Here is an 18,433-nt window from a genome sequence, read left to right on the forward strand (position 1 = left end):
TCATAATAACACCTGACAGGCGAAAACAAAAACAGCTATGTCACATAAATATGCTTAAGCCATATTTGGATAGGGATAATCCTACTATAACTCAGCCTGTCAGTGCAGTCAGTTCAAGCCATTATGAAGATAGTGATACTGAAACTGACTTGAGTGAAAATACTCTAAACTCAAAGCTGGGCTCGGTCAAGCTTCAGAACTCAGAAATCCTGGAGAAGTTGGAGTCTACAAAGTTGGCACACCTCCAGCCAGAACAACAACAACAGGTGAAAGAACTGCTCCACGAATATAAACACCTGTTTCAAGATGTTCCAACGAGGACGAACGTCATCTATCACGACGTTGATGTTGGGGACAGTAAGCCTGTAAAACAACATCCATACAGACTGAATCCAACAAAAGCGAAATATCTCCAGGAAGAAGTCAAATACCTGCTGGACAATGACTTTATTGAACCCAGTAAAAGTAACTGGAGTTCGCCGTGCATACTTGTTCCCAAATCAGATCACAGTTATCGTATGTGCACGGACTTTAGGAAGGTCAACACTTTAACAAAGACAGACACTTTCCCAATCCCGAGGATTGATGACTGCATCGACCGAGTGGGAAAAGCCAAGTATGTGACAAAATTTGACCTACTGAAGGGATTTTGGCAAGTCCCTCTGACGGATCGTGCTCGTGAAATATCCGCCTTTGTTACACCAGACGGATTGTTTCAGTACAAGGTGATGCCATTCGGAATGAAGAACTCTCCGGCAACGTTCCAACGGATGATCAACGACGTCATATCCGGGCTAGACGGGTGTGCAGCTTACGTTGACGACGTCGTCCTGTATAGTGACACCTGGGAGGAACACATCAAGCTCATGCGGAAGTTCTTTGAGAGACTGAGTAAAGCAATGTTGACTGTCAACCTTGCCAAATCTGAGTTTGGTTGGCGAGGGTAACTTACCTCGGACATACTGTAGGACAGGGTGAGGTAAAACCTGTTGATGCCAAAATCAGTGCCATTTCAAGTTTTCCCATACCAAACTGCAAACGACAACTGATGCGCTTTCTCGGTATGGCTGGTTACTACAGAAAATTCTGTCCAAATTTCTCCACAATTACTGAGCCTTTGACTAACTTACTTAAAAAGAAAGTAAAGTTTGTTTGGTCAGAGCAATGCCAACAGGCATTTGATACACTTAAAGCCATACTGCAAAGTGCTCCAGTCTTGTCTGCATCAGATTTCAGTTTGATTTCAGATTAGCTGTAGATGCTAGTGATACGGCTGCTGGTGCTGTTTTATTGCAAGAGGATAGTCATGGAATAGATCATCCTGTTTGCTATTTTTCACGCAAATTTAACAAATCCCAGAGAAACTACTCTATAATTGAAAAAGAGTGTTTATCTTTGATATTAGCTTTACAGCATTTTGAAGTTTATGTTACTTCTTCAAATCAGCCAATAGTGGTTTATATTGATCACAACCCTCTTGTTTTTCTGCAGAAATTTAAAGGCAAAAATCAGAGATTGCTAAGATGGAGTTTAATGTTACAGGAGTTTAATCTTGACATTAGACATATCAAAGGCAGAGACAATTTAATTGCAGACTGTCTCTCTCGTATTTAGAACTTATTGTTGTTCACACTTTTAAGATTACATTTGTAAAAGAAAGATTTTTCTTTGAAAAATTTTCTTTTTTGAAGAGGGGGTGTGTTATGTAGGTCATTTCCCCCACACTCATCATGACCTGAGTTCAATTAGTCTAGAACATTCCCAAGGTCACTGCCCTTAATGACCTCACAACCTTGAATTCAATTAGTCATGTTTGGAATGTTCTGGAAAGTTGATTAGTTGTGTAAGGGAGATAATTTTAGAACAGTAATTAGCATGTCAATAAAAGTTCTAGATTGTTCTTATATGCCTTTATAAAAGGGACGTGCTCAGCTTCCAGTCAGACTTTTGGGATCGTGTCTCTTGTGTGTTACTAAACTCCAGCAGTAGTCATTCTCAAGACTTTTCAAGACCTTCACTGCCAACGCTGGATTTATACTTCAAGCCTGCAAGGACTGTTCATTCATCCGACTGACTGTTACAACTCTGAGACTGGAGCTTTGCCGTCCCAGCTGAGATAAGTAGTCTGTACACTTTTAAAGCTTGTACTCTATCCCTGACTTAGCAATTAGTTTTATTTTCGTAATAAATTTTGTTTAAACGTTAACTGCTGAGTTCACCCTTTTGTTCGTTTTCTCTGCACGTAACAAACTCTTTTGAGTGAATTTGTTCGCAGTAAAATCAGAAGTAAGCTATCTTCGCATCTGAGCTTGCGGTGCACTTGCTAATGAATATCCGTTTCACTAGGGTTATTATTGCTCAGAATTAGGACTTTTGTCCCTGCCAATACTTGCAGAACCACACTGAGACTCTTAGCAACAATGTCTTCAATGTTAGTGTGACTGATATCAAAGGCTTCTAGGCAAAGACAAGGCATATTTTTATTACTGTACTGAGACCCTTTGCACATTCTTTGTCAAGTTCAATGTGATTGAGATTAAGATGTCTTAGCCAAAAAATTCTCAAAGTTACTTAGACCAGCAACTTCAATGTTATTGTCACTGAGATCCAGATGTGTTTGCTCAGTCATAGCCCATTCCCTTCAATATATGTTCTGCACTACAATCACCAACATTGTCACTTTTCAGAGAAATACTTCTAAGGCAGATAAGATTGTTAAGACCCTGACAAACGTTTTCAAATTCCTTCTTTTCTAGTTTTGCTTTTAACTTACAATATGTGTTACATTGCTCAAATCGTTCACAAATTTCAACTTGTCTCGAGTGAGTTTACTAGCTTTAGGATCCAAATCCTGTGCGTGAATCCTTGCTATGAAATTGATACGAAGTAGACTGAATGAGGCACACTGATAAATTTGTGTAATTCTCCTGATGTATTTTCAAGCGAACTCGTGACATCATTGACACTAAGTTCAGTGTCAGGAAAATCGAATATCATACATATTTCTTATTATTTCTTATTTCTTATTTTTCAGTCCATCATCCAACGGGCGTTAGCCCAATTACAGGATGAGGTACACATAACCCACTAACCCCAAAGGGCACTGAGGAGTAAAGTGCCTTGCTCAAGGGCACAACACCGTGCTAGAGTCTCGAACTCACCGTCCTCCGACAGTGAGTCCGGGTTTCGAACTCACCATGAATGATATTTTCATTACATGCATGCAGTTTACAACTTAATTGTCTTTTTAACGACAGAAAAAAAGAAATTGGATTTGAATCAAACTGAAGTGAAAAGTCGACAATGACATGATAAATTGGATTCCGTCGTGGTCATTTTGAGAGTTCATTGTGTACAAACTAAACCTGACAGGAAATATCCTACAAGAGGATTTTTTAGCCTTAGAATTGAACTTCCGATTGCTGTTAACAAAGTGACGATGGTCATTGTCTTTTAATAATGCAATTGGCAATCTACACATCCGATTATTTAAATTATGATCATCGTAACTGCTTAAAAATAAAAAGTTCATTCACTTTTGAAGCCCAAACGCCGTTACGGACATACTTTCAGCAATTCCTAAACCCATACGAAAAGAAGGTGGTGCCTTCATAATATATTTCCTACCAGTTCCTTCATATCATGTTTCACTCACAACAATGCAACAGTGTTAGAAACACAGCTATATTCCAGAAACACACAAAGTAAGTCACCCGACGTGACGCTTTCAACCCCGACACCAACCACAGACAGTGAAAGCAGTGAAATTTTCATCAAACTAAAAAGAACAAGAAACTCGTTACATCAGCTATACATCGACAGGAAAAAAAAAAACAATCGAGCACCAATTAGCATCTATTGGCAAAGGTGATAACACGAAGAACTAGTGCGCGAAGCCTACAGATCTACCTGCGAACACAACTACCTGGCTATAAACTCACCGAATCATTCACAATCAAGTGGCGAGAGCTTGAAAGGTACTCCGGTCTGCAATTTTTTGAACTTATAAACAAACAACTACCTGCCATTACACCAAGAAGAGGACGGCAAGAGAATTGGAGGTACGTTCCAAGCGGTAGAAAAAAATGAGCCACCATTCAATGGAAAGCCGACAACAAGATGAAATTCATAAAAACTCTATCGTCGCACAAACTAATAAACAACGAAAATAGCGATAGGCAGAGGCCTAAAATTTATTCCGACACCAACAAAAGCAAACAGAAAACTACTGCTTCATGATTTCAACAAATACAGTCGGAAAATGAGACAACACTACATTATGAGACAAACAATCGCAACAACACCCATTCAAACAAAAATCAAACTGGACTCCCCAGTCAACAGAAAACATAAAATCTCAAAGCAACGAAACTCACACTCTGAGAGATACCCTTTCATGAAAGGAAACAAAAGAAGTCGCGTACTACAACAAAAATCGGGATAAACAAACTCGCAAACAATAAACAAATTACAATAAAACACTTCGACAGGGGTCACATTGTCATTTTCAACACAAAAGATTACGTACTCGAACGCGAAAGACAATAAAGCAAAACTCAACATTATACAAAACTAAACAGCGACGACAAAGAACAAACAGAAAAAAGACACAATAATGAGGAATCTATTCCAAGAATTACCAATCAAACGAAAATTTAAGAGACACATTGGTACAAATATTACAGAAGTAAAGCAAGAAAACAAACAAACCAGATCGCCAAACGATTTCACAAAGCCGTCCAAACATTGATATAATTGCTCCTCTGCTTGCAGTACAAGAATACTAAATACACTGAAAATAATTTCCACAAAACACAAACTGAGTGAAGAAACTACACTGCGACTGATGAGAAACCACACTCAGGTTTCGAAACGCAAGCGTCAAAGGGTCATTCTATCAACATTTGTAACACCATTGGTCCGGCTGCATCTCGCCATGAGCTTCCCCCCACCCACACACACAAAACGTTATCGTACATATTAATCCAAACTTCCCTACACTCCGAAACGAAACAATCACTAGTGTTACATAAATAACTGGATAGTAATCTAGGAATCCTATTTCACACACATTCGAAACGAATCGCAACACAAACTTTTGGATAGTAAGGTGGGTTGTCTCTTTGTAACTGATTGCCATATTTACATTATGCAAATAAGCCTATAAACAATCAAACAGTAAGGTATATTTTCTAAACTGTCTTCAGCAACATCTAAGCAAATACAAATTCAAATGTTGAGTATCAAAGCAAATGTTGAGTTATTATAAAGAAGGCTATTCAGCCGGCCACCACCTTGAAATAATGCAAATTAGAAAGTCAAGTAAAGAGATTAACCACGCTCCAATAGCAACAACAACAACAAAAAACAAACAAATAATAAAGATCGACAAAGTTAATATCGGACATGTTCCAACGGCTTTGTTTTGCTCAGGGTAACTGTTTTATGTTGGAGTGTTTTGTGTACTTTCCTGCTTCATCTTCATCTGCGAAACACTTTATTCCAGGATCTATAAATGCAACACGAAGAACAAGACAGTGGCGTTGAGATGCTTGCCATGACAGCATGCACACAACAATGAAGTAAAGCATAGACTATAGTCAAGTAATTATCAGAAAGTGAGGGAAATGTATCAAATGAAAATATAATGTTCATGTGAGCAATCTCCTAGATAAATAAGGAATTCATCAGCGTAAATTGATATTTTAAACAGCAGACTGAGAATGAAAACCAGTAAGCCGTCATGCTAAGCCTAGAATTTGAAATGCTAAAAAATGTAATTTAGTCAATATTTCCAGGCATTTCAAATTGAAATAAATGACCCTAGCTTTGACCTGTTAACTGTACAGAGAGATCGGGGACATTATTTATTTAAAGTTCAAAGAAAACAGACACTAAAATGTCTTTTACATTAAAAGTTATCAAATGATTTTACAGAAGCAACAATTCAGAAAAAACGGTTATTCAAATTTGGGTGTGCCTCATTATACCTTGAAGCTTAAGAAAGCTAAGGAGTTAATGATGTTTGGTGAATTCTCCTTGCCTAGACCCTACATGTAGCTTAGGCCTCCATGCCTCCGACCCCACTCCGTCTAGCCTCGCCGGTCCACTTTTAGTGTCGTAGCATAAAAAACAGCTCATTTGAAAGTGAATGGTCTCCAGGAGAGACGATGATGTCACTGGCGTCCCTTTGAAAGTAAATCAGCCCAAGTGTTCCTCACATGATTGGCCAATAATTATATGGATGTTGCTCATAAACTAGCTCATAAACTGAACGTTCTCTGGCTAGTTTATGAGCAACACCCATTTAATCATTGGCCAATCATGTGAGGAACATTTTGGCTGATTCACTTTGAAAGGGACGCCAGTGACATCATCGTCTCTCCTGGAGACCATTTACTTTCAAATGAGCTGTTTTTATGCTACGGCTCTAAAAGTGGACCTCGAGGCTAGACGGAGTGGGGTCGGAGGCAAGGAGGCCGTAAGTGACTTGTAGGGTCTAGGCAAGAATTCGCCTGATTATTTTAAATGACCAATTACTGTAATTTTCGGTGATTCTTTTCACCATTTTTAATTGTTGATGTTAACCGTAATATTTTTTCTATTTCCATGCGCACAACAATGAAGTAAAGCAGAGACAATAATGAAGCACTTATCAGAATAAAATTTATACGAGTACTTTTTTAGATAAAATCGTTATTATCTTAGATTATTATCCTAAAGAGCAAACTGAGAAAAAAGTCAGTAAGCCATCATGCTAGGCTTAGAATGCAAATGCAAAAGTGCAAAGATATATGAGTTAGTCCAAATTTCCAGACAATTAAAGTCAAACAAATGTCCCGTAGCCATGATGTGTCAGGAACATTATTTAGTTTCAAGGTCACAGAAAAATGACTGTAAAATGTAAATGAATCGAAAAAGTCCCAAAAAATTTAATAGTAGCAATGATTCAGAGGACTCAACAGTTATTCAAATAAGTGTGTGCGACATTATTACCAAGCTTAAGAAAGCTGGCTGTATGCAGTGATATTGATAATGACTTAATGCTGGTTGGCGAATTCTTCTGATTATTTAAAGGACCAGTAGCTGTCACTTTTCGAATGCCTTTCACACTGTTTAATTTTTGATGTTAATCATCATATATTGTTCTATTCCGAAAAGCATGTTGACATACACAATTGTCGCTACGTTGGCAAGCTCAACAGGGAGAGTTTTCGCATGAATTGTCGTATCAAACAAAAAAGTAACAGCTACCATTGTTCGATTAAGTTATTATTTACCAGTATTTTTCAACAGGTTAGGAATGAAGTTGTTCCAGAAGGCACACTCTTTGGCTTTCAATGCTCGTTTGTTTGACATCGTCAGTGCAATTTCTTTGTATTCTAATCCGGGAACTTTGAATAGCGGCCGATCATTTGTGCCTCTTCTTCAGAAAACGTTGCATCGTCTCTTGGAAGGTTTGGATTCCTGAAAATGTACAACGAGATATCTGCATTATAAAACATTTTGAGTGAAGTAATTCTAATTTAATGATGTTTAAGCAAGCTGAGAACTCCTCTCATAATATGGATTAAATTCTTCCTACAAGTAGCGAAATAAATTATTTTAAAATTTACATATAGACGATTAAGATATTTAAAATTTATTGTGCAATATTTCCTGAGCATGTGTCGTGTTGGTGTCATAAAGGCCGCGTCAACAGACAAAAATGAATGTCTCACTTATCACCGTAAATTACACGAAAAATGGAACTGGCGATATATTGGCTTATGACTAAATTCTTTACCAATGCCAAAAACACTACAAATGGTGTTGAATCAATTAATCTCTACTTTATACCACAAATCGGCATCCTCGGCGTAAGGGTGCATGAGGGCGCAAGTTTAGAGTGTACACCGTCACTTTAACCTGGACATGTTACTTAAGTCAGTGATATCATAATTATCTAATAAAGATGACAAGTAATGGTACAACAAGTCGTATTACATGTGACGATGTGGGTGCAAATCAGTGCATTGATATGAAAAGGAACGTCCGGGCAGTTGGCGGGCTGCGTGAGCGATGTACGGACGGTTTCCATAGTTACCCGGTCCAGTTAAGCCCGTCGACGTCAAGGACGACGTTTAACGCGATGTAAAATCCGCGCGCGCACTGCTATTTAAACTTTTGTTAAATTCTTTTTGGTGCTTTTCGATTATCGTAAAACGAGAATGCCATGCATATAAATAAATGTCTCGCAAGGTGACACAATTGCTCTCCTGGTGGAAGGCAAATAGTTACCTGCTCTCGGGCACATCAACTCATTTATTCAACCCATTAGGGCAAATGGTAAGCTTGTGTAATTACATGTTGTATTTACTGGCCGAACCTTGAATTTCAAAACTAATTTTGTCAGCTTTGTAAATCCTAAGAGTTAATTTATTACCGTGTAAGCTATTATTATACACTCTAAACTCCATTCCATTTGACCATGAGGATGACAAGAGGGTCAACATTTATTGCTATTGAGTTTGGATAGAGTCAGCCCCTAATTCGCATAAATTGGGATGTTCCTAGTAAGGGTACGTTGAGAATATTGCGCAACATTTTACAAATTTCCACGAATTTGTGATAATCTTGGACCAGATGGACATTAAATATCATTCACTGCAATGTTTATCAAAATTTTGGCCAAAATGTGACTAAAATATTACTTGATTATATTTTTGAAAGACAATAAAAATGACTTTAGCTCTCAAAGGGCTTTAACGTACATGTATTGCACTGATTCGGTTTACGACGTTCACACAACCGACTCGAACACAACAGCATTTTGCTTTTACATTATGTTAACTGGCATACAGTTCTATGAACTTGAAATACTTAATTTTTTAATTTGCGTTTGAACAAAAGAAGAAATCAATGTTGTTGTCACGGTCTTAAAAGCAATCGAAAAGTTTATTTGAAAAGTCTGAATTTTATCAGCATAGTATGCTAGCAGTGCCTATGCGTATGTACTAACGTCTGCATTTGTCTGCAGGAGCCTTGTAAGTGTAACTCTGTATCCTATTTGTCAGTCAATATATCTCAAGATCAGACAGCAATAAAAATACAGGGAGAATACAAATTTTAACGAAGGGAATGCAATTATTGAAGCGTACGTAAAGATCGTCCTCGAAAGAGATTTAAATAATGAGTTGCCATTTCACTAAGAAAACGACAACCAAACGACATTGTCAGAACATGATATGAGCGCGCTTAACGCGATGACGTATCCGGTCACGTTCCGCTTACGTATGCAGTTTTACGCTCTATACTATGGTCTTTCATGCACGTAAATATACTCTACGTACATACATAAAACATTTACCCCAGTGTCCTAACAAAATATTGATTTACTCACACCTACCCAGTTTTGGCAAAGTTAGTCCAATATTTCATCACCTTCAGTGTCATATCAACCTCTTCTTTGGGTAGAGTCCAGTTCATCCCATCCACGAAATGCCAACCGAAAACGAATGGTAAGTCCTCTTCGTGCGTAGCTTTCATCCACTTAATAGGCCGTAATGTCTTGCTTGGCACATGCGTAATGTGGTACTTGTACACATTGAAGCCGGCCTTGGCGTATGCGCGAGCAGACGCGTCTGCTGGGCATATGAAGTAGTCATCACCGACCTGTTGGCTGAGGGCGTCAACGTAGTCAAGGTCTTCAAGATTGGCGTCATCCCAGTTGATGTACATGAGTTTGATTGCGTCCTTCACAGCCTGGTTGGTTTTCATTCGAGCATCGCCCAGGAGAATTTTCATCAAAGACTCATACACGGTTTTGTTCATTGTTAACTTAGGCTCGTTCCACATGTCAGGCGTTGCAAATGCAATGAAATACATCCCTTCGTCTGCCAAGTTACCCAACATCAGATCTAAACCCGACTTAATGAAAGTCATCTTTTCAACAACACGCGATGGATTCTCAGTCAAAAAATAGCCATCAGCCACTGGAGGAAATGGAATATAAGGAAGTGCTTGACCAATTATCTTTTCAAGCGTTTCCTGTGAAGAGTAAAATTAATACCCATGACATTTTGGATAATACTTGCAGTGCTTAACAAATATGTACTCGAATGTTGGTTCATTCCAATAACAGGAAGGTGAAGAGATTCAATAAGAAGTATGGCGATGAAGGAGTGGATAAATTTATTGATGGAAGAAAGGATGGCCGGGTTGACGTAAGGGCTGACGGACAGATATAGAGACACAGACATTCATAACTGCAGCGACAGATAGATATGCGGATATATATATGGACATAATATATATATATATATATATATATAGAGAGAGAGAGAGAGAGAGAGAGAGAGAGAGAGAGAGAGAGAGAGAGATAGATAGATAGATAGATAGATATATAGATAGATAGATAGATAGATAGATAGATAGATAGATAGATAGATAGATAGATAGATAGATAGATAGATAGATGATGGGTAGATAGATAGATAGAGAGATAGATAGAGGGTAGATAGGTAGGTAGATAGGTAGGTAGAGATAGACAGGCAGGGTTGCCTGAGAGAGAGAGAGAGAGAGAGAGGAGAGAGAGAGAGAGAGAGAGAGAGAGAGAGAGAGAGAGAGAGAGAGAGAGAGAGAGAGTTTTAATTCGTGGTTCATTCACATATTGAAAATCAATGTTGATTGAGCACAGGCATTCGGTTAGATTCTCACCTTTGTTTCGATACCCGACAAATCTTTAAAATCCTGAGCGGGCAGCGCACGGAGACACTGAATCAACTGTTCGTTTGTTTCTCGCTCACACCTTATCAATTTACCAAGTGCATGAGCCGTTTTCCTTTGCATACGGGAATCTGTACTGAAATACCCCTTGAAAACACATTTGCACTCTAATTTTGAATAAGAAACAAAATAGACCAAAAAATAAATATTCTGGTTGATATGAGATACCTATGAATCAATGAAAATTGAAAACTACGGTAATGAACGGCAGCAGTTATTTCCTACTATATACTCGTTTCACCGGAATCATAGTCAATAAATTCAAACGAGCTCGCAGTAGGACAATTAAATTACAGTTAGCACATCATAATGCATGTGGTTGGATTGATACTGCTACTGTTAAAATTTTAAAATGCCGCTATTCAAAAGGGGAAAATAATTTTTTTTCACCACAAATATGAAAATGTTTCAGTAAAACCACTTTCTCTTTCGATGTAAATTTTGTTTTTTTTACATGCAAATACTTTTCATTGCATGTATCACTCGATAATTTGGAAGTATGTTTAGAATAGTTAATGAATTTTCTAATTTTATATTGCATTTATGCAAATTACTTACATGTGTAAATTATGCAATGTAGGGATACGACCTTACTTGATACTTCAACTTTGACAATTTTCTTGAATTAGTGATAATTACGTTTAAAATGACGTATGCTGTGGCTGTATGATGTGGCTATATGTGATGAAATATTTATGATATTGTTATTCAACAGGGGAAAATATTTTTTCAATATAAATATGAAACCATTTCAGTGAAACAAAATTACATATCTCGTTCTATATTGTATATCCGTTTCGTATTCTACATGCAAATACCTTTCATTTGATATATCACTCGATATTTTAAAAGTATGTTTAGAGTAGTGAACAATGAATTTGTAATTTTATATTGCATTTATGCAAATTGGTTACCCTTGTACATTATGCAAATTAGGGGCTATGGCCCTGCTTGACAGCTCAAAATTGTCAATTTTCTTGTAGTAGAAATAATAAGCTTTCAAATGATGAATGATGTAGCTGTATGATGTAGCTGTATGTGTTGAAATTTTTAAAATATTGTTATTCAAGAGAGGAAAACATTATTTTCAATATAGGCCTAAATATGAAAATATTTCAGTGACATCAATTTAAAAATGTCTTTGGATATCAAGTTGTACTCTACATGCAAATACCTTTCATTTGATATATCACTTGATAGTTTAAAAGTATGTTTAAAGTAGTTAACAGTGAATTTTATAATTTTATATCGCATTTATGCAAATTCGGTACCCGTGTGAATTATGAAAATTAGGGGGTATGGCCCAAATTGGCAGCTCCAGATCGTCAATATTCTTAAAGTAGAGATAATAAGCTTTTAAATGACGAATGATGTGGTAGTATGTAAGGTGGGTACATTAAACTCCGAAAATAAGGCCTTTTTGCGGATTCACTGCTCACCTAAGTGACCCTGTAATGCATAGTCATCCTACTTATTATGCTTTAATTATTTTCAAAATGTACAATACTATTTCTGTGGGTCCACTGTTATTAAGGCTTGCCTTAGGAGCGATTTTGCAATTTTGAATTTTAAATATTGGTAAATATCAGGTAATTTGCTTCTCTACTACCAAACTTTGCATAGTGATCCTACTTTTCATTCTTCATTTGATAAGAGGATTGGTAAAAATTTAATTGACGAAGTTTAAGGAATAGTTAAGGTCTTGACTTTCGAGGCGTACACTACGTTTAATTGATTATTTAACTTAACTGGACCTGTACCGTCTTATCTACATGTCATACCTGCATTATAACCCTGTGAAAAAGTCCTTGCATCAAGGGAGACAGCAACATGTATTCACAACTCAATGACCCAGCACTGTTACCGAACAGGGTAACCATGTCTTTATCTCCGCCAAAAGCTGTAACAAAGAAACAAATGGGAGCTTATAGGTACTACTTTACCCTTAGTATAACCACAAACTGATAACGGCAAAGATATATATACTTATTGAAAGGATGTAAAAGGTTATGTTCTAAAAGGGGCGATTGATTTTGAGTGTAAAGTTAGGAATGGGGGCTTGGAAACTTACGGAGAGACAATTGAAAACAAGGTCCCAAGTTTTCACTATCTTCACAACACTCCCTCTTACTGTAATTGCCTAACTCTGTACATGTCTACTCCATGCTGATACCTATGTGGAAGTAGCGGTTGATTAATAAGAGAATGATAAAGTGCTATGTATTATTTAGACTATTTTTATATAACAACACCGCTGCTGGGGCTCGAACCCCGCACCGTCAGCATGTGAATCACGATCTAAAATCTGTACTCCACGAGAACAAGTTGCAAGAATCTTACATAAAGGTTAGGATAGTAATGCTTTGCAGGCACTAAATGCTTTATACTTTAAATTTGTATCGACTTAACATTTACGTATTTTGGTTCGTTTTTATTCAATTTTCGGCCTTGCGTTTATTTCCTTTTTTTATTTAATTTTTGTTCTTCTTTTTTTCATTTCTGTATTTGTTGTGCAGGTTTATTATTGGTTCAGTATACATTCATACCATGTGTCATATTTGCACAGTTATTCAAAAGTGTGGTTGTTGAGGATTTTATATATGATGTATAAATATCGTGTTTGAACTTTATTGTTTAATTTTGTCGTTTGCAACCTTTTTACAATACTAAAGTTATGTGTTTTGTCTTGACTGATAAGTAAACAGTGTGATTAGGTGTGATCTAAATGTAACTTTTTAACAATTCAGCTGAGAGTCGTAGAGCTAAAAAGATTTTTTCAGCTAAAAATAAATGAAAAAACATATTTTCTTATATTAGCTTTCAAATTATACAGTAAAACAGCTACATTGTAGATAAATAGCAACCATATGATCGACTATTAGTATAGACTGAGTTTCTCCATGCTGATGTACTGTTATTAAGTAGGGATATATGAACTTATTGCTTATATCGCACAAGTACAATTAGTCCGTCTTACATACCGAGTTGTGGCATCTAATTGAAAGCCACTGAACTTCGGTCAGGAAAAGCTTGAACAAAATCAATTCTCCGTATTTTGGTTACTACCTTCTATATTGTCATGTACCCATTGTATAGCTGCCATCTGGTCAAGCAGACCATAATTCCCTGGAGCGTGTTCATCGCCTGAAACAGGAAATCATTATAATGAATGTAAATACTGTCTACAGTAACCATGAAATTGGTAAACGGTGAAAGCAATAAGTGCACATTCAAGAAAACAATTAATGGACACGTTGATTAACAAACAGACATATAGATAAATAAATGAATGAATAAATAAATAAGTAAATATATATATATATATATATATATATATATATATATATATATATATATATATATATATATATATTATATAATATATATATTACAATTGCACTAAAACGTACATCTTTGATTGCTATCATTGCCAGCTACAATAGCGATGCAAGATTTTCTGATCGCCAGCATGTCTAGATACTATTGTTTACTGCTCTCATAGACTGTGATAATGATAAATCATATGAATAATTAGGTCAGTCACAGATAATTGGCCGGAATATAGCCCCTACATATTATTCTGTAAGAACAAGTGAAACACGAGTTTCATGGCGTTCACCCTACCTGTAGACAGGAATCCTAGGGGACCAAGTCGGTAATTGAAGGTTACAACGATGACGTCACCAATTGCAGCTAAGGGTGTGCCGTTGTAATAACAACTTCCAGAGCCAAGAATGAATGCGCCGCCATGGATCCATACCATTACAGGTAGCCGATCTGTCTGAAAATTTATAAAGCCAATTCAGTTTGAAGTGCCGTCCAGACGAGCCATAGGGAGAGAGTGTTAATGACATTTTACTCAAATTTCTGTACATGTGGCATTGGGAATGAGTGTGCTACGATATTTAGTAGCTTCTTTGGGCTTTAGCTTGTGATATTTATTATGGTAAGTGGATTTGAACATATAAAACATATACAAAACACATTTACAACACCATACAACCTTGCACATCAAAAAAAGTCATACAATCTACCATACGAAAGGAAAAGGTACCCAGTTGTAATATCTTATTGAATCATAGGGGAAAGAAATCAGTCCCATGGGGTGGGGAGAGAGTTTTTTTTTGTGCAACGGTTTACCTTATTTGATTATATTAATTTTGACTGTGATATTTCAAATAAAGAGTTCAACTCCAAACCGTCTGACTGTTTCCTTTATTGCTATACAAGTAATTTATTAATTGTGACTGTGATATTTCAAATAAAGAGTTCAACTCCACACCGTCTGACAGCTTTATATATTACCGACAAGTCCTTATCTCCTCTCCAACTTGTGTATACACCACTGTAATTGCTCCGAAAACATTGCCAACTTGCTAATCCGCTGTCCGTATCAGCGGATTAAGTGATTGAGTCAACACCAAAGCCGTCCCACACGCATTAAAATAAGGAAAGGGTTGAAGATCTCAGACACAGTGTCACGATGTCGTCCGTAAAACTAGTGGACGCTTAAAATATTCATGAATTCGTAAATAAATAGGAAGGTACACAACTTATTATTCATAAATAAACGGTAAAGGAGCTCCCTAGTGACCGGCCATTGAGAGACATTACTGAAAGCAACAACCTCGCGACCGGTCGTGTAGACAAATGTTGGCAAAATTCCACATTTTATACCTACAGCCACGACCTCACGATCGGTCATGGAGAAAAATTACCGGGGAAAAAAGTAAAAACCTGAAAGCCATAACCTCATGACCGATCATTGAGAAAATTTCGGGCTAAATTCAACACTTTATAGCCACGACCGGTCGTTGAAAAAAAATACCGGGGAAAAAATTCAAAGCTTGAAAGCCATAACCTCATGACCGATCGTTGAGAAAATGTCGGGAAAAATTTAACACTTTACGGCCACTACCTCAACCGGTCGTGGACAGAAAATGAAGTCGAATACATGAAAGTCACGGTCGTTGAGAAAAATGTCGTGAAAATTCAACACTTTACAGCCACGACCTGGTGCGATTGTTGTGGAGAGAGAAAACATTGGGAAAAAATCGGAAACCTGAAATCTACGACCGTGGACGCTTAAACTATTCTCGTGGAGGATATTGAAGCTCCTTGTCTGTGATGAAATCAACTAGGCTACCGTCCGACCGATCAGGAGAGAAAATGTAGAAAAGTTAAAAAGTCACTAACAACAGCCATGTGGAGAGACAGCTCAGAAAAAATTAAAATACATGATCTGGGCGGCCTGAAGGAGACGGCAACGTAACGTTACAAATTTTTTGATGACATAGGTTAAGTTCCTGACTACATTTTCTTACCCTAGAACTTTAAAAAGCTAAGTCCATCCTTTCAGTTCATTCAGATTATGTACTGTCGTCCTTGAGTTGCGTGTTTGAGGAATGATACTGGTGGAAAGTGCATAATAATACAGCGAAAATATATAAAAGTCAGCTTGGACTCTCTGTTGTGCCGCGCAACAACCTAAACGCAGCCGCTGACGTTTTTACAGACAGAATACACAGACAATGTATCAAATACCATGAAATCGTTTTTATTGAAAAGGCGTGCTTGCAGTACCAGTACACAAACAAAAAACTGAATAAAAGTTGATGATTTTATCCATCTTGTTCTCGGAAAGTGAAGCGTGGGCTGTCCGTCTTTGGGGAAAATACTATAACTTACGCTACACATGGACGCGGAAGTGAAAAACACAATAACATTTTAAAACGAGAACGGGCAAGAAAATGTCAGTAAATTCGTAATCCTGGTAATAACTGGGGTTAATATTAGGAAGTCTAATCGTGTTCCTTGCCATTCAAGATGTTTTGTTGATACGATGTGCACATTGTGGAGGTTTCTTTGGAGTACCTGTAGGTGAGAACTTCATTGGTACGGATTGTCGCTGATGTATTAGCGGGGAGGCCGGGCAAACGAGTCAGTCACAGTCGATGACGGTGTGCTACGTTTACGATAGACGCTATAGATGTACGAAGACGATGCATCGATGGTGGCATCGAATAATATGGATAGTGTATAATACTGGCATACATGATGACATCGATCTATATTGAGCTGCCTGCAGCGGTGTTCGGTTCGGTTGATGCTGTCTGAGCCTCGCTACAAGGAGAAAAATTCTCCTTGTCTGTGGCTGTTGAAGCTACCACCTCGATTGACCAAGGAGGTTCGTGTAGATGCAGAGGCAGGAAACGTGATACCTCGCCCTTCAGCTCTTTCCGTGCAGGATTTACAGAAGTTTTGGTTATATTCTCGAACTCATCGTTATACAAATTGAATCCTTGTTTTGATTTTGTAGGATTGATTAAAACCAGTCGTGTAGCGTGATCTTATAAAACTTTTGCTCGTTTTGAGCATGATGTACTAACTTTGACATTATGTAACACCAAACGCATTATGGGAAATATGTTTACTTCTGGATTGGAAATAAACAGGTTTGAGGTCAAAAGGTTCTACTTCCGACTTCCGCTCTTACGGACGACATCGGACCATGACCGACTCAAAAATGTAGGTTGTTTTCTGGCTCAAGATGACCATTTTAGACGGCGTACTTTGGCATGTAACAGTTCATCGGTATAGCGATGCTTTTGATAGTCGTTAAATTTCGATTGACTTCTACATCTGCTCAGATTTGCGTTTTCTTGTGATACTGTGTCTGTGATTTTCACCCTTTCCTTATTTCACTACGTGTGTGACGGCTGTGGTGTTGACTCAATCACTTAATCCGCTGATACAGACAGCGGATTAGCAAGTTGGCAATGTTTTCGGAGCAATTACAGTGGTGTATACACAAGTTGAAGAGGAGATAAGGACTTGTCGCACTGCATGAAAAACCAATAATACTTACTGTATTAGCATGGATTATTGCCTGTATTTTAGCTGAAGAGTGCATATACAGATGAATACAGTCAATAATCCATTGCTTGTATTCAGCAAGCCTGTATTCATATGGATTCATGTGAATTCACGTGTATTATTCTATAATACAGGTAACCAATCAGTGTGAATTTAGCTGTATTATTGCGTTTTCATGCAGTGTCGGTAATATTATAAAGCAGTCAGACGGTGTGGAGTTGAACTCTTTATTTGAAATATCACAGTCAAAATTAATAAAATCAAATAAGGTAAACCGTTGCACAAAAAAACCTCCTCCCCATCCCAGGGTCCTTTCATCTGTTCCCTGTGATATCTTATTGAATGTAATTCATGTAAACAACAGTTGGTCCGTCCTTTGTCTATGGTGGCATGATCAAAGACTGTCGTTACATGTAAAATAGACAGTGTACATTCGGCAGTGTACACACTTACAAGGCCCATCGCAAGGTTATTAGTATGAATATATGCTGAGGTTAACGAACGCTATTTAGGGTTTCTTTAAGGCTAATATTGTTAACAATGCCACATCACTAATATGATAATGGTATTTGCAAAACTGCCAGCCAGTGAACTTTGAACCAACGTCAACATTTTGCCTATATACCAAATATATGAACAGATTTTAACATGTTACCATTAGCTCGGAAACTCTACGAGGAAAAGTAAACGTTTTTTATTATTTCTTCCAATACATATGGATCATCCATTTTGGAACAACTTGCAAAACTAAATCACACAAGACAAGAGTGATGAAATTGAGACCAACTAA

The 18,433-nt window shown here is 37.4% G+C and overlaps 1 protein-coding gene across 1 annotated transcript in view; it reads right to left on the reverse strand.

Annotated features, from left to right (window-relative positions):
* Positions 1-18,433, reverse strand: part of LOC139124105 (acetylcholinesterase-like) — a 40,504-nt gene that overhangs the window by 19,660 nt on the left and 2,411 nt on the right. The window contains exons 2-4 of the mRNA XM_070690248.1: positions 14,392-14,548; positions 13,834-13,911; positions 12,549-12,667 (exon numbers count right to left, since the gene is read on the reverse strand). Of these exons, the coding sequence (XP_070546349.1) occupies positions 12,549-12,667; positions 13,834-13,911; positions 14,392-14,548 (354 nt within the window). The remainder of the gene's footprint in view (positions 1-12,548; positions 12,668-13,833; positions 13,912-14,391; positions 14,549-18,433) is intronic.

The sequence above is a fragment of the Ptychodera flava genome (assembly GCF_041260155.1).
Source record: "Ptychodera flava strain L36383 chromosome 23 unlocalized genomic scaffold, AS_Pfla_20210202 Scaffold_23__1_contigs__length_28996876_pilon, whole genome shotgun sequence".
Taxonomy (NCBI): Eukaryota; Metazoa; Hemichordata; class Enteropneusta; family Ptychoderidae; genus Ptychodera; species Ptychodera flava.